This window comes from Danio rerio, chromosome 12, assembly GCF_049306965.1.
Source record: "Danio rerio strain Tuebingen ecotype United States chromosome 12, GRCz12tu, whole genome shotgun sequence".
Classification (NCBI taxonomy): Eukaryota; Metazoa; Chordata; class Actinopteri; order Cypriniformes; family Danionidae; genus Danio; species Danio rerio.
This window is the reverse complement of record NC_133187.1, coordinates 35441124-35469099: the sequence shown is the minus strand read 5'-3', so window position 1 is coordinate 35469099 and position 27976 is coordinate 35441124. Positions and strand designations below refer to the sequence as shown.

The 27976-nt window shown below is 35.0% G+C and overlaps 2 protein-coding genes across 3 annotated transcripts in view; one reads left to right on the top strand and one right to left on the bottom strand.

The window, feature by feature from the left end:
- The first annotated feature begins 60 nt into the window (after positions 1-60).
- On the top strand, positions 61-20254 carry mbtd1 (mbt domain containing 1). Of its 2 annotated transcripts, XM_005169482.6 has the most exons (17): positions 61-227; positions 1245-1446; positions 3070-3203; positions 4306-4420; positions 4518-4600; positions 4705-4822; positions 4908-5042; positions 5141-5229; positions 6532-6766; positions 6879-6934; positions 7014-7118; positions 11156-11303; positions 11388-11470; positions 11645-11879; positions 13710-13781; positions 14267-14434; positions 17217-20254. In XM_005169482.6, the coding sequence occupies exons 1-17, from the start codon at positions 207-209 to the stop codon at positions 17333-17335; spliced, it is 2118 nt and encodes a 705-aa protein (XP_005169539.3). In that variant the 5' UTR covers positions 61-206; the 3' UTR covers positions 17336-20254. The 2 variants fall into 2 exon arrangements, with proteins under 2 accessions (XP_005169539.3, XP_001920015.4); XM_001919980.8 differs by lacking the exon at positions 14267-14434.
- A 1554-nt stretch (positions 20255-21808) lies between these two features.
- The window catches only part of nherf1a (NHERF family PDZ scaffold protein 1a), a 52973-nt gene continuing 46805 nt past the window's right edge, over positions 21809-27976 (bottom strand). The window contains exons 5-6 of the mRNA NM_212707.2: positions 26105-26281; positions 21809-22704 (exon numbers count right to left, since the gene is read on the bottom strand). Of these exons, the coding sequence (NP_997872.2) occupies positions 22549-22704; positions 26105-26281 (333 nt within the window). The 3' untranslated portion in view covers positions 21809-22548. The remainder of the gene's footprint in view (positions 22705-26104; positions 26282-27976) is intronic.

Genomic DNA, 27976 nt, shown 5'->3' with positions numbered 1-27976 from the left:
ACACGTGAACGGTGATTGGCTAAAACATATGTCAATCATTGTAGATCCCTGCGCACGCGCACTCTCGAGCCATGACAATTGTTGATAATCAACTGGAGTTATTTTTTGCTATAGAGTAAAATAATTTCAAGCCAGGCCCTTTCCCTCCGGGGGGCTGTCGGATCATACCACAACAAACGTAAGATACCGACTTGCATGAAGGGCTAATGGAAAACCCAAGGGATATGGTAAGAAAGAGTTTATTTGAGCCCGCTTCCTTGATTTAGCTCAGTTAGCGGCTTAGCAGTTAGCCGTCCTCTTTGTTTTGGTTGTCAGAAACAGATCCTGCTCGTCACACAAACTACAGCGTTTACCTCATTCGAATCACTCGTAATTCTTTCTATGCCATATAACATTTCATTCAAATAAGCTGTCTTATTAAATGGTGCTAATACAGTTGGTAATGTATATGTTTTGTGCTGCTGCAATAGACCCGCAGGCCAATGAATGTGGAAATGTTTGTGTTTGTTTCCCAACACACAGTTTTTACGAGGCTCGCATATGCGTTAAAACGTTTTCACGAGCTGTTATGTACGAGCAGGCATCTTACTAGGGCTTAAGATAAGCGTATGTGCCTGTTTGTGTTGTGAGGGCTTGTAATATGACCTAAAATCATTCACTTGTAGTTAATAGGGATAATAACAGCATTAATTTGTGGTAAAATTGAATGTTAGGAGATGAGAATTGAAATGGTACTCTTTCAGGGGAAGAAAAGGTCCCAAAATGTTCATTCTGAAATCAGGTCACAGTGTATTGGAGTCCTTCTACAGTCTAGTGTTGAAGTATTGATGAATATAAATATGTAATTTCTCAAAATGCAGCAAATTTAAATTATATATATATATATATATATATATATATATATATGCGCCTTTTATATTCTGGCTTGAGATAATTGTGTAGAATCTTTAGTGCTTTGTACATGATATTTGCTTCTTGTGACCCTTGGAAGCCTTTAATTTTAATAATGTGATTTGAGCCGCCTCCTAATTCCCTCTTTTAAAGATTGTGGTTATTACTAGTTACAATATTAATCATGGTGTATCATGTCAAAGGTGGTCATTTATTAAAGTATTATGGTTGTGCAAGAGAGCTGTAATCCTTTTGTCTTTCTTTGCCCTTACTTTAATTTAACATTACTCCTTCCTTCTCTCTCTCTCTTTTTAATATTCTCCATTTTTTTTGTCTCACCTCGTCACATGTAGGCTGAGCACACTCCCCGCTCAGAGCGGAAGAGGAGAGATTCGTTCGGGATGTTTGACGGGTATGACAGCTGCAGTGAAGACAGCAGTAGCAGCTCCAGCTCGGAGGACAGTGAAGATGAAGTTCCCAGCATCCCTGCCAGTTTGCCTATCATCAAAAACAATGGCCAGGTGTACACCTATCCTGACGGGAAAGCAGGAATGGGTTAGTCATGTGGATACAAAAGTCAAAAAACATACCTAAATATTATTTAAATTATGGCTGGGCGATATGACAATCCTATATCATGATAAAAGTCATCACATATTCTTAAAGATATATGGCAAGATATATACATCTTTTTTCTAAATTCAATTAATTAATAGTTTATCTACATTTAGGAATGCACGATATATCGGTGGCCATATTGTTATAGGGCGTTAAATGCTATTTTTAATGTTATTATTATCGATCCAATATCAAAATTAGGCATATATCTTTAAGCTGATAGATTACGTAATTGTACAGAACTGCCTGCCTCGAGAATGCGTGGGTCAAAACTGTCCAGTGCACTATAATGAAGCTTTCCTCACATTTTTTATTGACAGCAAAAATGATCATAAAAGCGTCTGACAAGAAGCGTCTATATGTTCAAAAGAATCTAAAACGCCAAATAGGATGAATTTATGCCGATTTTTCTAAAGTAAAACATACTGTCTATCTGTATTATCTTTTTGCTTGTACTGTTGCTCTGAACTGTCAAAACACCTCACAAAATGCTTTTTTGGACATTGCATAGTTCTACATATGTACATTACTAAACCACGGTTTATTCAAGAACATTTGCGCTGTTTTCAGTTCTGTGTTCTTTCATTTTCGTTTTACTATTTATTTAACTTGTTTGTTAATTAAATCTTGTTTTGTTATTTAACCTATTATTTTTATGCAACAGTCAAGTTGCATGTTAATTTGCTATGCAAAGAAAAGGAAATCATTTATTTTTGGCATGCTAATTTATGTGAAATCATAAATATAGGTCTATATAATCACCTACAATTTTGAAATTATTGCTTTTATTGCTTTAAGTAGGCTATTCAAATATCAGTTCAAACTTTTATTAAGTTTTTAAAAACAAAATCAGCTGTTCACTGTATAAAAATATCAAATTTTGAAATATTTATATTTATCGGCTTTAATATATCGGTTATCAGCCTCCAAATCTCAACAGTTATGGATATCGGCCAAAAATATTATCGGTGCATCCCTAATAAACATTCACTAAATAGAAAGGAAATGTCTTTTTTCTTTACATTTTAAGGGATATACTCTGTTAAAATGTAATTCATTCTTATTTATATGTGATCATATCTTTAATTTTTTTCAGAACTTCAGGGCAAATTTTTTAGGAATGAAGTAATATAAAATGAAAATTAATGAAAAATAAGATGAATGCAGGCCTAACATAAAATATTGCAAAATGTAGACGTTGCACTTTCAATATTGCAACTTTTTCATGATGCTTTTATTCATGTTTATGTCTGCTTCCACATAATGCAGTGTAAAATTGCGGTCAAATGAATTATAAGTATTACTGTAGTGCCACCGTGAAATAAAAGATAGAGAATAATATGAAACGATAAACGTTTGATTTAGTCCATATATTGTCATATTGCACATCCCTAATTTTAAACCTGACACAAGCAATGTTATGAAAAGAAACGGTACAGTATTGTTTCTAATGAGAAATTGTATTTGGTGCCCTGTTTACTTGTTTACTGGTTTGTTGTTGAGAATAAATATGTTCAGTGGTGTAAATATGCTTTTTTTTTCCTCCTCCCTCTCATGCAGCAACCTGTGAGATGTGTGGTATGGTTGGTGTACGAGATGCTTTCTATTCTAAAACGAAGAGATTCTGCAGCGTGTCCTGTTCCAGAAGCTATTCCTCCAATTCTAAAAAGGCCAGTATACTGGCAAGACTTCAGGTAACATGGGTGTTAACTTTGAGACAAATTGCAGTTTCCAGCTAGTTGTAGTATGTGTGTTGTGTTAGGTTTTCATAAAGACACCTCTGACTTATTTCGACTTGTTTTTGGGAGCACTCATATGATTAATATCAGGGCTGCACAATTTTAGAAAAAATTGACATTGCAATATTCAGTTTTTAAATGATATGCATTGCGATATGAAATATATTTTACAAGATGGATTGACTCACTTTTTGTGAAGAATTTCAGAATGTTTGGGATAATTTTATGGTAGTGCATACATTATTAAAATTACATATAAACTAGATTTTTAGGGGGTAAACTTACAGATGAGAGAGAAAAAAATGTTTCATATTTGTCTGGTAAACGCTGATTTATACTTATACCATAACCATAAGTTTGTGTGTTTCTGTGTGGAGTTTGCATGTTCTCCCTGTGTTGGTTTGCTCCGGGTGCTCCGGCTTCCCCCACAGTCCAAAGACATGCGCTATAGGCGAATTGAATAGACTAAATTGGCCATAGTGTACGTGTGTAAATGAGAGTGTATGGAAGTTTTTCTGTACTGGGTTGCAGCTGGAAGGGCATCTGCTGTGTAAAACATATGCTGGATACTGATGAATAAAGGGACTAAACCGGAGGAAAATGAATGAATTAAATGTTTATTGTCTTTATTTGAAATAAATTAAGATTTATTTGGTTAGAAACTTATCAAAATCTACATAAATTATTTGTAAAACTTAAAAATGTCTTTACTATTGATCAATGATTGATACTACGATCAATGCTGTTATTTTACATAAAAATATATCATGGTTTCTACAAAAAAAAAATATAACTGTTTAAATACAAGTACTATTTTTCATGGCTTACCAGTGAGAGGACAAGAATGTGAATGGCAGTGTGTGATGTTTTACAGATTTTACACTATTACATTTGCTCAATAGATTATCAGATATGTGTAGATATTATTGAAAGCCTAAAAGCCTTTAGATTTAGAACAAAGTTCAAAGGAAACATAATCAAAACGTGCTGTTGTTCCTTCTTTTTCTCTCTGTCTGTATTTTTAAGATTGTGTGGGTTCTTCTTGTGTCTTTTCAAGGGTAAACCACCAACGAAAAAGGCAAAAGTCTTACAGAAACAGCCGTTAATGGCAAAGTTGGCAGCTTATGCACAGTATCAAGCAAGTCAACAGAACCAAGCTAAATCAAAATCAGGTAAAATGGCTTATTTTAGTGTTGTTATGTAATTATATGCCTGAATGATCTGTTCTAGCAATCATATTCCACAACACCATTTTTTTTCCTCTTGAAGTGGTTCCTGTTGAAGGCTTTGACTGGGGCCAGTACATTTGTAGCAATAATTTAGTTGGGGCACCAGTCAGCTGTTTCAAACATGTGAGTTGAAATCGGCAGAACATTTATCATTTTTGTCACCGTAATTGTGTTTCTTAAAAGCCCATGTTATAAATGTTCTGTTAATGATTTGACAACTCTTTCAGGTGCCCATGGGTATGTGCTGGGGTGACATAGCTGAGGGGCTGAGGGTGGAGGTCTTCAATTCTGACACAAACCTCTCCACAAAAGTTTACTGGGTAGCAGAGATTGTCAAACTGGCAGGTACTGTTGATTCCAGTCTCTACCTACAATTTTTTATGGTTTGTTATAAATGAGAAGGGTATATGATTTATTTTATCCTCCTCAGGTTTTAAAGCTCTTCTGCGCTATGAGGGTTTTGATAACGACTCGAGCAGAGATTTCTGGTGTAATCTGTGCATCCCAGAAATCCACCCTGTTGGATGGTGTGCTTCTAGTGGAAAGCCACTGGTGCCTCCTAAATGTATGTATAACACAAAGCTATTCAAAACTTTGTAGGAGTTATTGCTGAATAGGAATAATTAAGAATGCTAACATATTTTTTTTACTTTGTCCTGATAGCCATCCAGCATAAGTATTCTAACTGGAAAGCATTTCTTGTGAAAAGACTCACTGGAGCCAAAACTCTTCCGCCAGAGTTTGCCACAAAGGTGAGACACCGCATCCCAACAGCGATCATAAAACTGTTCTGAGACTCTGGAAAAACCTGTAGAGCAGCCTGCTATGAGCAGTCATCATACACCAGGAAATAGCTTCTCACAAAACATGTTTACAAGGATGATAAAGATGTCAGACTGACTTAGTGGATGAAAGAAGCAAACCTCAATGGCCCATCATAGTCTATCACTGAGACAAGAGTGAAAATCTTTGTTAATTTCATTTTACCTTTTGCAAATAACATCAATATTATGTATATTTGTAAATGTGCATATATATAACTTGATATATATTAAATTTTATTTACTTTATTTGAAAGAAATTAATACTTTTATTTGACAATGTATTTATCAAAATTGACGAATTTTTTTAAAGATCCCTTTAAGTGCTTCAAAATGTGAATTTTTTTATTCGATGTTTGAAATAATCTCAACTATAAGATGAAGAGAGGGTGGGGCATCCTTTAAAGAAACAGCCAATGGCGTTTCATTTTTATTTTACATCAATACAGAACCCCTAGTTTTTCACATATTATTTTTTTGGGGTGGGGGGGGATTTAATTAATTTATTTTTTTGCGATTAAAAATGACTTGATTAAAATGATTTTGTTGTGGTAATTCACAGAAATTTGTGGACAATTTAGCAATTAAAAAATTATATATTTATTTATATCTTATTTACTGTATTAAGCTGCGGTCCTACTAGAGTTTGTGCAACCGTGCCACCCATCTAGGAAAGGAGGAAGAGTAGAGGTGGAAGGGGGATTCTTTCAAATGAAGATGGCTGTTATATGGAACTTAGGGTGACGTTAAAAATAATCATTGATCCATTCAATGACAAACTACAAGCTTTGGATGTTTATCTCAGTTTTATATTTTGTAAATGCAAATTTTTGAAGCACACTAGATTCCAGATAGACCTTAAACTAACAGACTAAAATTAACATCTACAATTTTACTCTAATTTCATGGGACCTTTACAAATTGCTTTTGGAAATGTCCTTACTATTTCAGATCAATGCCTTTTATTGTGTGTAAAAATATGTATTGGATTCTACAAACTTCTACATTAATTTTATCAATAATAATAATACATGTTTAAGCACCAAATAAGCAAATTAAAATTACTGAAGGCTCACTTGAGGCTTTCACATGTTAGGATTTGAATGTATTATTTATTATGCAACTTTGGCGAGCACAAAACACTTTTTCCAAAAGAGCACGCACACAATGCTAGATCTCTGAACGCTAGACTGCATCTGTTAAAAACTGTTTGTGTAAATGTGTAACCTGCAGGTTCAGGAGAACATGCAGTACCCGTTTAAGAAACTGATGCGTGTGGAAGTGGTGGACAAGACGCACCTGTGCCGCACTCGTGTGGCTCTTGTGGAACAAGTGATCGGTGGCCGGTTACGCCTGGTGTACGAGGAGAGCCAGGACGGCACTGATGACTTCTGGTGTCACATGTTAAGCCCACTCATCCATTCCATTGGCTGGTCACGAAGCATTGGACATCGCTTCAAAAGATCCGGTCAGTGCGGGAGTTTTAGATGAACCTTCTTGAAGTCAATTCAGCATAAATAACATTTGATGACCTTGTTGTGGCTTATGGATGTACATGTCTCTTATGTTGCACTCTGCAGAGGTGTCGAAGAAGATTGAGGGTCAGATGGATGCTCCCTCACAGCTGTTTCTTAAGGTGCTTTTATAATTGCTTTTTTATTCAACAGTTTGTATACACTCCACTTGCTCACATGTATCATCTTTTAAATCCACAGATTAAAGATGTGGATCAGAATGGGGATTGGTTTAAAGACGGAATGAAGCTGGAAGCAATAGACCCTCTAAATCTCTCCGCTATATGTGTTGCTACTGTAAGAAAGGTAAGATTTGTCATTAGTCATTATGGTCCTAACAGGGCATTAAAATTTTGGTTCCCACAGGTCATTCCATATTTTAAAATGTGTTATGTTTATTTTATTTTTTTATTCAAATATGCTAATTTAATGGTTGAGCATTCAGTTTTAAGGTGACAATAAATGTGACAAATATAACCATTTAGTAGGAAATTTTGTTACACTATAACACTTACGGAATTTGGTGAAAACTGTTTGATTCTAAAAGTTTGTGATGTGCAATCTTGTACTTTGTGCATAGCTGTGTGCAGTCTGTATAGTCTGGTAATATTGCAGTTACTGTCTTAACAAGGTGCACTGATATAAGCTTAGCATGCTACTCATTTTGCAGTAAACAAAAACCTAAGGCTTGCATGGATTTACTGCTTGTTAGAATGCCTCACTTCAATATTGACACTGCCCTTTAAGATTATACAATATAATAGCATAGTATTATATGGTAATATCAAGAGGCTATTTTTTCACTAATGTCATGCTTGCAAGTGTTGTTGATTTTTTTTTTTTTTTTTTTTTTTTCCATGTCATTTGCAGTGGACTGTAATTTAACAATAAAAGTTAGATTTTAGATGTAACAGGCTGTCCGCAGGGTCTTAAAACGTATTAATAGTTGATAAATCAAGTATGAGAAAATTAAGGCCCTTAAAAAGTCTTAAAAGCGTTGTCCAAAGTGTTTGACTCCAAAAAGGCATAAATATATTTATTTTCCTCCTAATATTAACAAGGACGTCCTCGATCCACGCGATTGGTTCGGACCGAGTTGTGTCTGGCCAAGCTCCTCCGACCAGATGATGTGATGTTCTCCACATGTAGCGAAACCATAGAGTGAAACAGATGGCAAAATGGGAAAACGTAAGCGTACATTTTGCGTACTCCTGGTTGGAGAAAGACGAGTTTAAACAGTGGCTGATGCCTGAAAACAACCTCATAATTTATTCTTTCAAGCTTGTTTCTTCCGAGCTTATCTGAATTCTGTTGCATGGTTGTGCTCCATTGATTTATTTAACTGCAACTGTTTATTAACAACTGTTTATTAAGTTAAAGGTTTGATACTGATTAGAACTTGAAGTGGCGATGAGGTCTTAAAATATTCTGAGAAGGTCTTTAAAAAGTCTTAAAAAGGTATTGAAATTACCTGTAGGATTCCTGTATATACCCTGTATAACATGGTCGGTAATGTTTCTTTTTTCACCCACAAAAAATTTCCAAATGAAACACTTTTGCTTTTTTAAATAACAGTGATGATTCTTTTCTGAATGAATCTTCGTTTTGAATGAATCAATTTGATTCAGTGACTATTTAATAAAGATCACTTCAGGTCACTCGCTAAATCTGTTAGCCTGAAGTCCCGGGGCTATTGTTTTTTCAGTCGGCCTACCAAAATCTATGTACACCAAGCCATACATGCAGCTCGATATTAGTACTTTTTTTGTTTATAAATGATTGAGCCCTCTGAATGAATCTATTGAATGACTCGTTCATTAAGACAGTTACATTTCTTCACTAGGATCACTTAAAAATGTGTGGCAAAGAGATTTGGAATATAATTTTAATGAGGATCAGTGGGAGACAAAATGCCAGAATACTTTTATTTCCCTTTCCAATAACAAAATAGTTAAACAAAAAATATATAAATTTTTGCATGGGATGTATGTGACCCCACTTCATTTAAGCAAAATGTAACCCAATGTGTCATCCAGGTGTCACAGTTGTAAAACATATTCAAGATTAATCATGCATATTTTTGGGGACTGCAAAAAGATGACTTTTTTTCTGGAAAGCAGTACAGGACTTCACAGCCAAAGCTTTGCAAACTCCATTGGACAACACTAGGGATGTAACGGTATCAGAATTTCACGGTACGGTAATACCTCGGTATGAATGTCACGGTACGGTATTTATTGAATCATTTACAGGAAAAAACAAAACTTATGAAAATACTCCAAAAAAGTGCCAAAAGTGTCAATGACATACAAATTAGCCATCTATCTGTAAGCTTTGAAACAGGAACTTCAATTTTAATAACAAAAAATTATTAAACCATGTAAAAAAATAAAGTTTCAATTAAGTATTGTTGAAAACTCATCACATTCAACATTTAATCACACTCAGCCCATCTACCCAGACGAGAGCTCTGCTAGTCGGACTTCTCATCAAGCATCTCCCGCTGGATCTAATCTCACTATATTTATTAAACGGGATATTTCATTTATCTTGTTATCTTTATCTAACGACATATTCCCTGACTTTGGGCATTGGAATCTATTACTTGTTCTCAGGTAACGTGTTTTGGCTGAGTGCAAAGATAAGTTAATGATTAATGTAACCACGTACATTCTGTATATTGACTGATCGCTTGCCTTTATTTCCTATAATGTATAAACTTATTGTATGTTATACTTTTAAAATGGCCATTATCGATTCTTAAAACTGATACTCAGCAAAAGAGAGGCTGTGTTTCGTATTTTCACTAAAATTAATAGGAGGCAGTTGTTATCGGCTCCGTTTTGTTATAAATATCCACACAGTGAAGATGACGCTCATCTTATGCAGCACGACGCCTCAACATGTCTGCTGTCTAAGTTGCTAATATTAAAATGAAAATAGGCAGTTCCTTAAATCATGTTTACATTTTATTTTTAAGAAAGTGAAACAACGAAGCCAGGGTGATGTGAATGAAGTTATACAGTACACTGTTCCCTTAGAAGATTTACCCGTGTCCTCGGTATAGTCTGCTTTTCCATATCAAACTGAGAAGAAGAGACTGCAGCCTTGATCAAACTTACGAAGTCTGAACTTACACGGAGAGAAAGCAGGACTGAACTGTGCGTGTTAGGCTACTTAATATTCAGGAAAAGCCCCAATCAGAGAGGCGAACGTCTGCAGCCCCGCCTCCGTTTTCAGATGTCTCCGTTTTCGAGAACTCCGGCGTAGTGTGGACGGTTGGCGTAACCGTAGCAAAACTTATGCGTTTTCAAACTAAAACGCACTAGTGTAAACGGGGCTTTAGAGTTTTCCAGCTCTTTTCATCCCCGCTTCTAGCAGCACACTCCATTTCCGCATTACTGGATCTGTAGCGACAACAGACCGCAAGGGATGATGGTCAAGCATGGGCTGATGGGAATAGTAGTTTTCGCTACCTCCCGTTCGCTTCATTCGCCTGAGCAAATTTTCTCAGAAGACCTATAGTTTTACCGAGTCATGCGACTTCGGTAATATCGAAAAAAATTAATATTGCGGTATGACGGTATTTACAATACCGTTACATCCCTAGACAACACCAATGCAATGCCTCTTTGGTACAGAATTGAACAAGACACTTAATTCTTCTTCTACAAAGACTCAGCATCATTTTCTTATCTAGCAAAAAATGCATTTTGCTTAACTGGAACCATCAACGACCTCCAATATTTGAACTGTTCAAATAACTCTTGAATGAAACAATGTTCTTGGAACAATATACAAACTACTTAAGAAACAAAGGGGGTGTCTTTCAAAAACTATGGATGCCTCTAATGAACCTCTGACTCTGTGATCACCTCAGATGTATTTTCATAATAAGTGTGATTTTTAAACTTTATTCATTTATTCTAATTTTTTGCATGTTTTTTTTTATTCATTAATTTATTTTTTAATGACTTTTGTTTCTATACTTGTGTTCACTGGTATCCTTGAATGTTCATTAAAACCAATAAACAAAGAATAAAGAATAAAAAAAGTAAAAAGACGTTTACGTTAACGTTTCGTCAAGGCATTACTACTAGCGTACCACTTTTAAAATGAACAAATTTTATCTGTAATAAATAAAGGCATTTCATATTAAATAGAAAAAAAAGTATGCACTATGGTAAAAATATGCCCTTGTCAAAAATGCACAATATTTTTTATTTATTTTTTATACAATTTATTTTTTTTTTTTCAATTCTTAAACAGACATGTAAAAAATTTTTATTTGCAGATGAACAACTGGATTTTAACTTTGAATTGATCTTGTGTTTTTCTCTCAGGTTTTGGCAGACGGGTACCTAATGATCGGGATTGATGGTTCCGAGGCGGCTGATGGCTCAGACTGGTTCTGCTACCACTCCACCTCTCCCTCCATCTTCCCAGTCGGCTTCTGTGAAATCAACAGCATTGAGCTCACACCCCCAAGAGGTGCGTTACATCTCACTTTCTACACCCAGCACCTCTGAACAAAATCTGTCTGTTTTAGCTCATGAATCTGACATTTCTCTGCAGGGTGCACCAAACTCCCTTTTAAATGGTTTGACTACCTCAGAGAAATAGGTTCGATTGCAGCCCCTGTGAAGCTCTTTAACAAAGTAAGTTTTTTAGTACTTTATTGGGAAGTATATTCTTGAATTAGGGTGAATTCTGGTCATTTGAGACAATTTTTCTCGATCATCTTAATGGTCTCTAGGTCAATCTCAATTTCTAGGATGTCCCAATTGACCAGAATTCACCCTAAGCATTGTGGTCTCCTCTCTTTCTCTCAGGATGTGCCGAATCATGGATTCCGCGTAGGCATGAAGCTGGAGGCAGTGGACTTGATGGAGCCGCGTTTGGTGTGTGTCGCCACAGTGACCAGGATTGTCCACAGACTCCTGCGCATTCACTTTGACGGCTGGGAGGATGAGTATGATCAGTGGGTGGACTGCGAGTCTCCAGATCTCTACCCCATAGGCTGGTGCCAACTGACCGGCTATCAGCTGCAGCCGCCTGCCGCACAGAGTGAGTAAACAGCAATGAACATTCTGCTACTTGATGGGTCAGATTGTTTCTAAGCAACGCTCTGTTTTTTTTTTTTGTTTTTTTTTTTTACAATTTTCTACTGTCTCTCAACTTTAAAACGTTTTAAACTGTTTAGATTGAAACCATAAATAAATTAGCTTCTTTTTTTCTTGATATTAAACTGGTTTGCTGAATAAATGATGCCTCATTATATAAACAAAATTTACAATTAGAGATGTTAAGGACAGTAGCTACGTTTCTATTCACACTACCGGTCAAAGTTTGGGCTCAGTAGGATTTTTAAATGTTTTATAAAACTCTCCTGCTCCCCTAGGCTGCATTTATTTAATAAAAAATACAGTAGACATTGTAAAATTGTGAAATGTTAGTTCAAAATGTAAAAGTAGTTTACAATTTATTTTAAAATTTTATTCCAGTGATTTTTAAAGATTAATTTTAAAGAGTGATTTTAAAGATGAATTTTCAGCTTCATTACTCCAGTCTTTAGAGTCACATGATCCTCCAGAAATCACTCTAATATTAATTCTTATTATTAATATTATTATTATTATTATTGGTAATAGTAATAAAAGTCTGGAGTAATGACTGGAGTAATAATTTCATTTGAAACTACAAACAATAAGAAAACTGTTATTTAAAATTGTATTAAATATTTAACAATTTAACATTTTTTAACATTTAATAAATGCTGCCTTGATGAAAAACAACAACTTTTGATCGGTAGTGTATGTTAGCATGTTTTTTTTCTGTTAAATTATTGTTCTCTATTGTTAAAAAAATAAAACTAAATGACTAAATAAAAATAACAGTGGAAAAAAACTATAATTAAGGATACAACTAATAACCCAAATTTTATTGTTAAATCTAAAATCAGCAGAGGTTACACTATTAAAGTGCTATTTTTATCATATAAAATACAGTAGTTAACATTTGAAGTGAATAAAAAATGTTTTTCAAAATTGTCCTAGTTTTGAAATTTTAGGACAACTTTAATGAAGGGGGATGATCCACTTCAAATGTTGCCTGCTGTAATTAGACAGTTTTTACATTTAATAATTCTGAAATCATGTTTGTACTCCAATAAAATATTTATATTATTTGCTAATTATTAACCTCATGCAGACCTCTGAATCTGTGTATAATTTCTGAGTCTGCTACTGTCCACCGGAGCTCGCATTTCAGTCACGGGCGCAAGTTTTGAGAGTCTTTCTAAATGAATAAATGAATATGCGGTTTTCCACCAAGGCAAACTGGGTGCTGAAATTATAATTGGCTAAACTGGCATTGGGCATGTAAAGACAGACATTCTGGCGCGTAACTCACATTTTTAAAGTAGAATGTCTGACTTTAGTTTTTCAAATGAACAAGAATGTTCATCTAGCATGTTTCTTAAATATCTGCAAACATATGATGGTATTTTTATGCTTTAGAAGAGTCAGTAACCTACATACTTCACCTTTAAACCAATATATTAAGTCATCCCTTCTTAAGTTATGTAAAACGTACCGTCCAATATAGTGCAAATATTTTAATAAATTGTAATTTATCGAGTTCATTACTCTAGTGAACTAACAAACGGTATTGAAAGTGACTGAATTTCCTGAGGTAAACGTGCTGCTATGTGGACTTTGTTTTCAAGCTGTTCTATTGACAACTTCTAATGATTAAAGGCTTGCGTGCGTTTGTGCATGTATTTCTCTTTTGTGTGTGTTGTGTTAATTGGTGTGTGAACAGGAGTTGAAAGATGACACCTTTTCATATCATAATAAGTTTCCTAATGCTCGGCTGCAATGTCTGTTTCCTCCTCAGCCACAAGAGAAGCACCGCCAAATGTCTCGAAACAGAAAAAGAAGGCAGCACAGTATAAAGGACAAAAAAAAAGTGAGTCCAGTCTCCATCAATCTCTCCATCTTTTCTCTCTCTCTCTTTCTCTCTCTCTTTCTCTCTCTCTGTCTCTCTCTCTGTCTCTCTCTCTCTCTCTCTCTCACTGAACACTGAATTGTGGGTGCAAAACTGGTCCAGGAGTCATCTCTGGTTTCCTCTCTGGTTTGGGTCTGGTCTGGTTCTGCTTGATAGTCAGTGGCAGTTTTCATGATTCAGCGTGGTCATGGGTAAATACACACAACTGTAGCCATCATACCCAGGTGAGACAGGGCGAGAAAATCAGAGCTAATGTTTGGGACAGGTCAGATGCTGCATAAGGGTTTTCAGTTTCTCATTTTAAATCTCAATCACCCTTCTGTCATGTAGCACTCAAATTGAGTTGTGGGCTGAGCGGGACGATGGCCTGCAGTGTTGAGGAGTGGAGCTCGGTAGCTTGGGTAAACTCGGTAACTTCGGTAACCTCAGTCTGGCTTGGTGTTTAGAGAGGAAGATTCCAGTTGGGAGGAGGCCGATCGGTTTGGGTGGGCCTCTGAGGAGGAGGAGCTTCTCGGGTGATGAAGAGCAGACTCCGCCCCATTACCTGTCCCACTTCTCTGGGTCCAGGCGACCTCCCGCCTCAGGTGTAGAGCGTGATCGCTCTCTCAACTCAGGTAACTCTTTCTCCATCACTCAGGGAGAGGGCGCCACTCGGCTCATTCCTCTAGATCTTTTCAGGTCGGCCCAGCGTGGACAGTTGCACGCCATCAGGCATCTGAGTAACTTGTGCTGCAAACAACATTAACCATAGATGCATGATGAAGAAGGCTAGAGAATTGGGTGTGTGTGTGTGTATGTGGGCAGTTTCATCCCATTTTTGACTCGCTGATTTTTTTTCCATTCAGGATGTTGGTAATTAATTGCTTTGGGTTTTTAAAGGAACAAGTCACCAAAAAATGTAAGATCTGTTATTGACTAGTCCTCATGTTGTCACGAATCAACTTCTTTGGAGCTCATTTTAAAATAATATCTTATTTTCAATGCAGAATAAAATGGTTCTAAGTCTACCAAATGACCGCCTAATAAGGCTCCATAACAATTCTAAGTGATAATTCGGTAGTACTTTAGTTTAGGTCAAAATTCCTGGTATTAACAAACCATTAACCGAAACTACTAGCTTAATAAAGTGCTAGTTAGCTGCTTTTTAATAGTTAATAAGGTAGAAGTTGAGTTTAGGATTAAGGAGGTTAAAATTATACTTTATACCTGCTAATAAACAGTTAATATCTAAATAATAGGCAGGTAATAAGCCAGTAGTTAATAGCATGAATTTTGACCTAAACTAAAGTGTTGTTGCTAATTGAAGTTCGTTTGACTTCAAAGCTTTATTTTTTTTTATAATTGTTTGTGTTTACAGTTGAAGGCTCCCTCTGAAATTCTTCAAATATTTATAATATACAAATGCCGTTTAAAAGAGATTTTTTTATTCAACACATTTTAAAACGTAATAGTTTTAATAACTTTTTATTGTCTTTGCTATAATAAGAATGTAAATGTAATATTTGGCAACATATTAATATTAAGCTTAAAGTGCAACTTAAAGGCTTAACTAGGTTAACTATATAATTTAGGTTTACCTAGGTTATGTTTTCATTCTAAAATATCATTTTAAATGCGAAAATGTGCTAGTTGCACCCAAGTTTGTCCACTGTTGACCACTTCCAGAGGTCGACATAAAAGCATTTAATCGCATAGCTTATTTATAGTGTAAACACTCATGTTACTGAACACTGTACTCTACAAAAACACCAAGATTACAATTGAAAAGATTAGTAGCCATTTACATCCTTTTCATTCACTTAATTTGCCACTCGCTCTTGGCTTTGTTTATTCACTAGTACTTGAGCATATCCAGTGGAAATGACATACACTGTAAAAATATCCATAAATCAAGGTATGCACCGATATCATATTTTTGAAGCTAATCCGATCACGATCCCAAAAGTTCAGAGTATCAACCGATACAGATCTGATCTGATACTGTCCTAATTATTATTTATTTAAACATAACACTGTTTCTATAGTTCTGCTAATCATAAACTCAAATAATTTATCTTCTTTAGTAAAAATAACAGACCTATAGACCAACTGTACATGAGATCCAGTGTTGCGATCTAACAGACACAGCGCAACATGGTTTAGAAACAGCAATGAACTCCATGTTGCAGGTCAAAATGAACCCATTTAATGCAAAACTAAATGCATTTCTCCACTGATTATTTAAACTAACATTAACAAATAGTCTTGGAGAAAGTTTTTTATGTTGTCATAATGAACGTGACACACAGTTTGAATTGTGAATGAATGGAGAATGATTGACAGGCACAGCGGAGGTGGGCGCTGCACTGAACATAATTTTAAACACGTGATTATTCATCTGTACTTCACATTAAACCATGCTTGGCATATAGTAGGCCTACATGACAACTTTCTAGTGCCTTATAATAGGCTACCTTCATGGCTTTTGTTGGCTTATAACTTACATAGAATATAGTGCACGCACAAGATCGGATTTGGATCGGTCCTGGGTGGCCGACACCCGATTCAACAAAAAGCTGATAATCTGATCAGATCAGTGCATCCCTACATAAACAGTTTTTCATATTTTGTGATTTCATGTTTTAATTTTTCCCCATTTTTATTTCTTACAAACTTTTCACCTTGAAAAGTTTGTTTAAATAGTTTAAAGTGATATATTTTCTGGGTTGGTGTTGTATATTACGATACAGAAACAGAAAAACAAGCAGCACCTAGCAGCTTATTAAAATATTCATTATTACTTATACTTTATATTATTTCAAACTACTAACATGTCAATAAAAGTCATTTTCTTTAACTGTACAGTTGAATTATCATCATTAAAAGTTGACAGAGCAGAGATCAACATCCCATAATGCAATTCACAACCATAAATAAACTGAAACCACTTATGAATCACAAAATACAGAAAGTGTTATTAACAGATATCTTTTAGTTTTGATTGTGTCAAAATGACAGAAGAATCTTGACAAAAGACGAATGCAAATGCTCACAATAGACTCCTTTGAACCCATGTTAATAACAGGTGGAAACAGACACATACGTTTTCAGTTTCACAGCACTTGCAAAAAAAAAAGATTTCTCTTGAAAAAAAAAAAAAACTATTGATTATATGGGGATGAGTAAATGATGGCATTTATTATTTTTTGTGTGCATTGTTCTTTAAAACATCACAGGTAAGTTTATCAGACTACTAAAACATCTAAACTCTGCATATTGCTGTCTGCTTGATCTCATTATTTGAAAACTACAACTTGCTTTAGTCTTTGGCAACTAAAATAAATTAAAACAATGCTCAGTTGTCTGTTTTCTCTTTGACGTATTGTTATTCTTGTGTCTCCTTTTTTGCTTTCCCAGAGGCCTCGCTGCAGGTGAAAGAAGAGACTCCTGAGATCGACGAGTTCACCTTCTCTCAAGGCATCTCGGACCAGGAGAGCAACGGCTCGGGCAGTTATTACATCAGACAGGAGCCATGAGCCGATGCAGCCAATCACAGACTCTCACCTCACTGCCAACAGCACTGGAAAAAACCCCACACGCAGAGATGCACAGCAGACCTGGAGGAAGAAGAAGAGACTTCCCTCCAAAACCAGGTCTTTCTCCTTTCCTTTTATGGTTCCTTTTCAGGTTTCAGGAGAAGAACTTCAGTCATTGATGCGAGATAGAAAAGGGGGGATTTTGGTTCATATAATAAGGATAGCGTTGATTATCCTGACTTTTTTCTTTATTCTTTATTTTTTGTTCTCATTTAAACAATTTGCCCGATGGACTTTTCCTCCTCAGTGTTCATTGTACTTGAAAGTTTTCTTCGCTTTTATACATATTTTATCTCTTATTTTTCCTCTTTTGGTGAAGAAAAACAAAAAAGACGACAAACATTTTTGGTATTTTTGGGGGTGGACATTTCAGTACCTTGTGTGTTCTTGCGCTGTTTCACTTGTTTTGGATGGGTGTGCGTTTGGTAATAGTAGAAATCTATATTGAGACAGTATATTCATATATATATGTATGACATTCATATTAAACATATTTAAACGTATAAATATAGTAGTGGATTGAGGGATGATGGTATTGAAATCAAACCTTACTGGTATGTAGAGTAGACTAACGGAAAACACTCACAATTTGCACTACAGGGATTTCAAACGAAATGTAAAACCAGTAAACAAACAAACCGCAGCTTTATTGTGATGTGATTAGCAAGCGTAACTTTAGCGGTGGGATGTGCTCAAGTCAAAGTGAAGATTACGATATGCAAATTGTTTAGTTTTTCGACATTTGACGCCAGTGTTTATAGGTTTTGATTACAATCTCAAGAGCCATTTTTTAAAATACAGGCGGTCAAAGTGTTTTTGAGCCAGAGAATAAAACGTAAGCAATCACCGCTGCCTGAACACTACCTTTCGCGAGTCTCCGATCAATCAATCCAGCGCTAGCTCATTTACTAGCCTGGCCTCTAACATCCCATCCCATACATTTCCTGATTCCATTCCACATTTTGACTACCTCTAAAAGAAGATGCGTTGCAATAGGTAGTTCTTTCATGCTTATAATCCGTATAAGCAAGCGTGTACACCATTATATTTTATGCAAGAGATAAATATTCACACTTGGACATGTGACATACTTCACTTTTAAAAGTCTATACAGCATTTCTGTTTTCGAGCATGGGAAGGAAAAGAAGAAGGTTATGCAATAATAATATTTGTGTTGTTTTACGATGTCTTACTCTGAAATCCAGAAATCACACAGCTCCTATATATATATAGAGAGAGAGACTTAAAAGGAAAGATATTGAGAAACTGTGACAATTTTCTAAGAGCTAGACTTGAGCTTTCCCTGTTCTAGATCCTTCTGAGTGTAAATACATCCTCTATATCACATTCGCATAGTGGTTTATCTTAGTAGAACTATAAGCTCTGTTCAATACCAGTAAGGTTGTTGGTGAACTCTCAGGAAACGTATATATCTCATTTAATTCTGCTTTATTTGAAGGTTCACGGCTAAAGCGCTACTAAAATCATTCGATTCGATCGCCGTTTCGTTCGTTGAATTAAAAAGAACAACTTCTTGCTCGCGTTTGTTAAATGCTGCCTCGATTTTTGTAAATGGTCATCCACGTCGTAGGTAGATCCATGTTAAATTATGGTTCGTTCGTTGTATAAAACAAATTCAATGTATTTTTTTACCGTTTGTTTTTCTCTCTCTTATTCTTTATGAGTTTTAGCGGATGTTTGTACTGAATCATTCTGTTTTTTTATGTTGTTGTTGTTCGTGGTGGGTTTCTTCAGTAGCTGTTGTGTCGTTTGCATGTGTAGTTTTTCAAATGTAAGGCACTGTCGTGTGTTCATGTCAAACTGGGACTTAATGGCCACATTTTCCCATCAGCTGCAGGAGCCACGTTCATTTATTTTTATTTTTTCCATCATTTTTTATTTTGTTATAAACCCAAACTCATAGCATCAGGATTTAGGTACACACTGGTCATGTCAGTCATGTCAGCTCAGTTTAATTTCTTGAATATATATATATATATACACAAACATTATAAGACCAAAATATTAATTGTTTCTGCAATTTAAACGAAAATAAAACGACTGTTGAGGCAAATTTAGCTGCTACCCTTGAAAGAATTTCAACGCACAACTTCACCTTCATCCTTTTGTCAGCAGAATTGATGCCTTATCCTCTCTGTGTTGTTTTTTTTCAAGCTATGGGAGTACAAAAATATACGTTAAAAAACAAAAATATGTCGTCCAGTAGAGTTCTTATCAGTGCATGCAGCAATGTGAGATGAATCTTATGAGGGCCAGTTGTTGTTCTGGTCTGGATACTAACACGGGTTTTTGTGACGTTTCCCCTCTGTCCTCAGTAATCACATCATGGTGCTATATTCATATATATATATATTTGATAACTCATTGGTTAGGTCTATCATAGGAGAAATAAGTCTGTAATTATAAGTTGGAGAGCCGCTGATTATATCTTCAGATCTGTATTTTTGGATACAAATAGCCGAAATCATTTGTTATAACAATGTAAAGTGAAATTAATGAAATAAAACAAAAAAAAGAACTAACGTTGACCCTCGTTGTATGAAGAGGTGAGGGTGGTGGATTTGTAACTTTTTTGATAGAGTCTGTATCTGGTCTTTGCTTTATTTCTTATGACGAAGATGATTATGATGATGACGTGTGCTGTGATTATAGGGTTTGATAGAGCTTATATGTATATACTTCAAACTGTGGGGGGGGAGCTTTTGTTGGTCAAATTTTATGTTAATTTGTTTACAAGCATTTCAAACTGTTTCCGCATGGCTGTGAAAAATGTATCTGTTGAGTTTGGGGGAAAAAAAAAAGAAATTTTTACACTGAATTAAAAGGTTACTAAACGTTTGTTTGCCTTTTCCTTTTAAAACCATGCTTTTTTGGTACTGTTTGTTTTTTAATCCAACTAAAGTTTATGCTATCCAATTTTGTTTTGAGTTAATTGTTTTTTTAACATTTGTTGAATTTAAATGTCTGAATTTTACCATGCCTCGAGGTTTAAAGGGATGGTTCACGCTAAAGTTTTAAATCGGTCATCATTCACTTGTTTTGAAAGAGTTTCTTCCGTCGAACACTGTTTTTCCTATTATGGAAATTGGAGTCCCAGCAACTGACATTCTTCCAAATATCTTCTTTGTGTTTAACAGATAGTAGTTTCAAACCACTCGATGGAGTTATTATTAGTAAAAATTGAATGAGTTAAAGGTGCTGTATGTAGGTTTTTGTCTCTTCTAAAGCATAAAAATACCATCATATGTTTGCAGATATTTAAGAAGCGTGCTAAATGAACATTCTTGTTTATCTGAAAAACAATGCTGAAGTCAGATATTCTTTTTTTTTTTAAAATGTTTTCGTGCCGGAACGTCTGTCTTTATTTTGGTCATTTTAACCCGCCCAATGCCAGTTTAGCCAATTACATTTCAGCACCCAGGGTTGACTTGGTGGAAAACAGCGTATTTTATTCAGTCATTCATTCATTCATTCATTCATTCGGAAAGGCTCTCAAAGCATTTGCTGGTTGATGAAATGTGACCTCTGGTGGACAGCAGCAGACTCTAAAACAAGATGCAGATTTAGAGTTTCCACATGAGGTTATTAATTATCAAATAATTTAAATATTACAAACGTAACCATTAGGTGGGCAGGTTACACTGTAACCCTGTGTTCTAACACCATGCTACGTGACCATCTTTGCATTGATGAGCAGTTTGGCTGTTTGCACCAGACAAAACACGACAGAAATTTACAGAATAGTGCATTTACTGCACTCCCAACAAAATGGTGAAGATTATAATCTAATTATACATATTGAACCTCTTTAACATTATTAAATGTTTAGTTCAAGTCAGAATTATTAGCCCCTTTGAATATATTTTTTCTTTTTTTTTAATATTTCTTAAATGATGTTTAACTGAGCAAGGACATTCTCACAGTATGTCTGATAATTTTTTTTTTTTTTCTGGAGAGTCTAATTTGTTTTATTTTGGCTAGAATAAAAGCAGTTTTTATTGTTTTAAACACCACTTTAGGACAAAATGATTAGCCCCTGAGTTATATTTTTGTTTGATAGTCTACAGAACAAACCATCGTTATACAATAACTTGCCTAATTACCCTAACCTGCCTAATTAACCTATTAAAGCCTTTAAATGTCACTTTAAGCTGTCTAGAAAAATATTATTTACTGTCATCATAAAATAAATCAGTTATTAGAGATGAGTTATTAAAACTATTATGTTTAGAAATGTGTTGGAAAAAAATCTCTCCATTAAACAGAAATTGGGGGAAAATAAACAGGGGGCTAATGATTCTGACTTCAACTGCATATATATTGTTAAACGAGTATTGAGACACTTTTCTAGAATCTGTGTACTCCTGCATAGAAATTCAGTCACCTCAGACAGACTTTTCATAATATTTAATAACAAAAATCATTTCTGCGTGAAACAGACTTTAACAGCAGGTATATTTCAGTATTTGAGTTAAAAATGTACCATCTTAAAGTCTCACGGAATGAAGCGAAGATACCAGAACAGGCCTACTGTGCAAGATTTACAAGTAAACTCACACCACACGCTTGTTTCAGAGCCGCTCCTCGCTCACATTATTAGCATGTGCTGTTCACAAAGCACTTTAAATAAAACCTTATCAGCTAAAACATTCAGTCAGACAGTGGTTATTGGCTCCCGGTTCACATTTACAAACATTATAAAGCTGGACTTTCTACATTTGACGTTATAAACTGATCATAAACATAAAAGACTCAAATCTGGATTTGTGCTGCTGGAAATCACCCAAACTCGCTCTTGAAGGGTCACCAATACTGCATCAATATCACGCTAAGCGAAGCAAGAAAATATACAGAGATCATTGAAGCTTTCTTTTTTTAAAATAAAAATAATTAAGTTCTAGGCTGTACATTATACAGGAATGTTAAATCAGATATATATATTTTAAAAACACGAGGAAATCAACAGAGGAAAATCTCAAGCAGAATAACACTGGTTTAAAACGTACACGTAAAGGGTTTTCTAATCATGTGCAAGTGGATTTAAAAGACTGACGATGATGGAGAAGAGAGGCATGATGGGATGGAGGAGAAGTGAAGAAAACAACAGAGAGAGACAGAGGCACGCAGGAGGCTCAGAGGTTGCTGAAGAGCTCGTTTCTTTTGCTCCAGTCCATCTGCGGAGCTCTCTTGTTGGAGCGTTTCTGATGAGCGCGCTCTTTAGCCTGCTGAAGAGACATGTTCAGAGCCAGGCCTGCGTCTGCGCTGGAGGCTTTCTCCTTCACCTTCTCCTGCACATACAGTCAGTACAGAACAGTCAGCACTCACTGGAGATAGACTCAGACTGATTCAGTTCTGAGAGTTGAGCCATGTTCAAAGGTATTGTAAAAGGCTTTATTTATTATTATAATTAAGAAGAACCATCATGTACAGAGTTTCATTATACAACAAAAACACGTCAGACAGAAGGATTAAATGAGAAAAGTTATTTAAAAAAAAAGTACATAAATAACCAATTTACATACAAATATATATTTTTCATGTTTAGTTATTTAATAAAAAGTTATCAAATGCAGTTTTACTACAGAAAACACATGTAAAATACTCTACAAACATAAAGCTCTAGTAGCGAGTCTAAAGCCCCGGGTAGATCACACGAATTTGTTACGATTTCCTTGATGTAGGGTGTCGTGGGGGTTCGTAAATGACAAATAAACATCATGACACAAGATTCAATCCTTTTTTTCTCGTGTAATGTGGCATAGTTCACAACAACTGATACCATGCCTGCGATGCCTCACGACACCATCGCAGAAAGTCTCTCATGTTTGATTTTTTTCTCGTTTTTCGCGAAGAGTTCCATCATGAGGGCGACACTGTAATTTGAGTACATAATTTTCAGTTATCTCTGCGGATGCTGCCGTTCATGCGCCCGTCAGGTAATCAGAATATAGGCTGCATATTTACTTATGGGTGGGTCATGGGTATTTACTTTGGGTATTTACTACATTGTGCGCGTTTATTTACTCGTGTAAATTTATATTCATTCAGTTCAATTTCATTATAATTATTAACTAGTATGAAAATATTCATATCATTTATTTACTATACAGCTTGTAAAGTATTATTTTCTGTCTTTTAGTAGATATTATACGAGAGACTTGCTTTGTTTACCAAATGAAGGCGATCTAATGTAATTGGATTTGCATTTTAAACATTAAATACAAGTTAAAAAGGTATTATTTTATGTCATAAATTAAGGTTTTAGTTATGATACTACTAAAATAATTCTGCATAAATACGCAGATTTTTAACAAAATTCTGCACAGAAATAGCAAAAAATGTCTGCAGATTCTGTCTGGTCCTAGTCATGAGTGGATAAGGTCAATCATTGTTTCTGCAAACTTTACCTTTTCTAAAATATTAAGGTGTTTTTTTTTGTGTGTTTTTTTAAGCAATTTTATCTGGCAAACTGGCACAAATATGCAGACATCTCCATTCTCACAACGAGTTTCTGAGTTCTCTCATAATTCCAACAGAGTTAGCTTATCTGAGGTGATCTGGGAACATGTTCAGTGCTGTGAATATAACGCAAAAGCATTTCCTGCTTATTCTAATTTGTCATTAATAGTGAAAACAGTTTAATACAGCCTTCTCTGAAACTCTGAATATTTCACTTTTTTTATTTAGACTAGATTATTATTTTATTTAACAAACCAACACATCCTCTGTGGAATGGAAAAGTTGTGACCTCAAACCTCAAATGTTATTCAACATTCTTGTTTATAGATAACTGACCAAGCAAAGACACAGTAAAATTAAGATAAAAAATAATAGCAAACAAAATTTGTTTTAAAAACATATTTTTTCCAAAAAAATATACAAATGATATTTTAAATCAGGATTTAATGAATTCCCTCTCTGTGATTGTTTTATCACAAAACTCAGTTTTATATTTGCTAATTTTTTAAATGTCATTATTCATCTCACTCACGGAGAGGAAGTGTTTAATTAACTCGTGGCAGGAAAATATACGTTTAGATTTCAAAAAAAATATCCTGATATTAAAAAGGAATCATAGGTTTGATCCTATCCTTGTTGTAATGCCCTTAAATAATGGAGTTATTCATGGTCTGCAAGCATCAGTGTTTATTGAGACTGAAATAAGATTTTAAAAAGTTTGAAATTGAGATCAGAAATGACCATTATTATACTATTATTATATTATTATTATTATATCAACACTTGTGACTGCTTTGGAAAATAACGCTTGTAGATGTCAAGGGATGACTGATTGTGAAGGAACCTGTAGTCTGGCACATTGGTACCCACGACAAGTCAAGATTTTATCAAAAAATAAATGAAAATAAAAGAATTAATAAAAAAAGAAAATTTGCATAATCTGATGTAGTGACTTTCATAACTGACAATAAAAATCGTGTGATCTGACCGGGGCTTAAGAAACTGCTTTACTTGCTTTGTTTTATTTGGTGAAGCCTCGCTACATGTATGAAATAACCATTATATAAAAGATGTGAAGGCTGCTCTTGAAGATCTGCCATCACAAAAACACTTTATGAATATTTTGTTTTGAATCAGAGACTCGAAGAGCGCAACACATTGGCATGGTCACATGACTACAGTAAACGTCGGCTTGGTTATGCCATCATAACTGGTTTGAAACGTGTCTTCACAGGTTTGATTAAAATGTACAACAGAACTCATTATTCAGATCATTATTATTTTGGTACACTACTCTTGTTTGGATAAACTCAATTTTCAAAGATTTCAAAAGCACTCAAAATAAAACTCAGCCTCTTATAAACCTCATCCAAGGATTTATAGTAAAACATTCTATAATTGTTTTTGCACACTGCTTACATTTAATTAGTCACAGTTTTACAACAAATAACACTGATAAACTGTGTAGTATAGAAAAACCTGATTTTTTTTTTTACATTATATTCAAAAAAATATATTCAACTTGGCACCTAAAGACAAGCTCAGCATATTGATCAAGAATAATTGTGATTATGATCATCTATATTACAGGTTTCTTACTGTAGTGACATTTTGAAAAACCTTGATATTTGAACTTTATCTAAATGTACAATCCAAAATTTCATTGGCTGTTCCGCTTTAGGTGGGGAGGCGCCACCTAGTGGAGGATCGCGAGCAGGTGTCATAGATTTACCAGTCTGTAGTTTTTAATTTTGAGAAGCAAAAAACAGTGTTTTAATAAAAGTTCATGTTGCCCTGTTTAGCAGAGCCTAAAGTAGGCCTAGAACAAAACATATTTAACCTTTAAAAATTGATTAAAATGCACATTTTATGTACGTGTTAATATTAATGATATTAGTTGATAGGCTGAGTGCTTTTGATTTGGTTATACTTTCAACTGAACATCTGAAGAGTGTATGGAAAATCCTATATTAATGTAAGCTTTGAGTTTACACAGTTTGAACATCAGGATGTGGTGTTTCAAATGCTTTGAATCAGTGAATCATTTTACCAAGCAATTGGTTCAATTATTTCAAAGCTTTCTCTACTGTGAAACCTTAGCTTACAGTGAATTCATAACTGCTCCGCATTTTCCTAACGCCTGCCTCTAACTGTACTACATGACTGTAAGCCACAGCTTGATTGATGCTTCAGTATGGAGATATGGAGTGTATATGGACACACACATACCTGTGGTGCAGCAGCCATGGCTGGAGCCGGAGCTGATGCTGGAGCCGGAGCTGATGCTGGAGCCGGAGCTGATGCTGGAGCCGGAGCTGCAGAGGTGGAGGTGTTAGAGGAGGTGCTGGAGCTCGACAGACTCATTTCTACTTTAGGCTTTTCCTCCTGGACAACTTTTCCATTCACCTGAAACAAAGCATTTAATGGAGTGTAAAGATGTGCACTGTTGGTACATTTGGTCCATTCATTCATTCATTCATTCATTTATTCATTCATTTTCTTTTCAGCTTAGTCCCTTCATTAATCTGATGTCGCTACAGCGGAATGAACCGCCAATTTATCCAGCATATGTTTAATTAGTCCTCTCTCTACATACAGTTGAAGTCAGAATTATTAACCCCCCTGATTTATTAGCACCCTGTTTATTTTTTCCCCAATTTCTGTTTAACGGAGAGAAGATTTGTTCAACACATTTCTAAACATAATAGTTTTAATAACTCGTTTCTAATAACTGATTTATTTTATCTTTGTCATGATGACAGTAAATAATATTTAACTAGATATTTTTCAAGACACTTCTATACAGCTTAAAGTGACATTTAAAGACTTAACTAGATTAATTAGGTTAACTAGGCAGGTTAGAGTAATTAGGCAAGTTATTGTATAACGATGGTTTGTTCTGTAGACTATCGAAAAAATATATAGCTTAAAGGAGCCTTTTAAATGGTTCATAAAAAATAAAACATTGCTTTTATTCTAGCCAAATTAAAACAAATTACAGTTTCTTCACAAGAAAAAATATCAAACATACAGCGAAAATTTCCTTGTTCTGTTAAACATTATTTAGGAAATATTTAAAGAAGAACGCTTTTATTTGATACAACATCAAATGAAATGAGGAAACAGGATTTTAGATGAACACTTTGATTTATAGTTTTCTTCAACGTTTTAAATGATGATAACTGTAATGCAAAAGCTTCAGTTCTGTCCTCTAGATGGACCCTGAGCTCTGTTTACATGCAGCGGCCTCTGGGTCAGTTCCAATATCCGCACATGTGATCTTCAGAGCGTGTGCACGAGACAGGAAGACAGTCTGCAAAACTGTCCCAGGTCTGATCAAATCCAGCAGTATCTGACGTTAACTGTCTCCAATCATTGCTCATTTACAGGATCTCATGTGCTCAGAAATCAAGAGATCCCAAGGCAACTTTACAGTTTAAAGTAAACTGAAGATTACATAAAATGAATACACCTCCAAACAAACTCAAACCCAAAATCAAACAAAGTGCTCAGGGGTAGCTTTAATAATGTGTCTGTGCTCTTTGGTTAAGGGATTCATCACAATAAACAGCAAAAATCAGTCCAGGGCACTCGAAAAATGTGAAAAAAGATATTTCAAAGTCTTTATTCACATGGCTAATCCTTAAAAAAACCTACGAGTTACAGCAAAAAAAAAACTGCCTTCATCAGGGCAACAGTGCTCAGGTGCTTCAGGAGTTTTTTGTTTTGGACTACAGTCTCATGTAAAGAACATTTAATAAGGGTAAACACCAGACGCAGGTAAACAGCAGTTATTATATCATCCCAAACAACTTTGGCTCCATCTAGGGGGTTAAAATTCTTATGAATTTCCAAGGCATTTGTAAAAACCAAAATACAATACAACACAAATTAAAACAATTAAAGATGCAAAAACTTCTCAATTTTAACCTTTAAAATGTTCTTCTGAAATAAGCAGCTTTCTCAGACTCTTGGGTGCAAATTCAGTCATTTTATTTTATGGCAATTAATTGGATAATTTCACTGCCTTTAATTAGAAAAAACTGAACAAAAACACAGGGGGTTGAGAAAAATGTTCATTCTATAAGCAAACGTTAGAGG

Coding starts and splice junctions, on each gene's coding strand:
- mbtd1 (XM_005169482.6), top strand. CDS start 207: ATGGAAAACCCAAGGGATATG. Junction 5,043..5,140: donor GCCACTGGTGCCTCCTAAAT/GTATGTATAACA, acceptor TTGTCCTGATAG/CCATCCAGCATAAGTATTCT. Junction 5,230..6,531: donor CGCCAGAGTTTGCCACAAAG/GTGAGACACCGC, acceptor TGTAACCTGCAG/GTTCAGGAGAACATGCAGTA.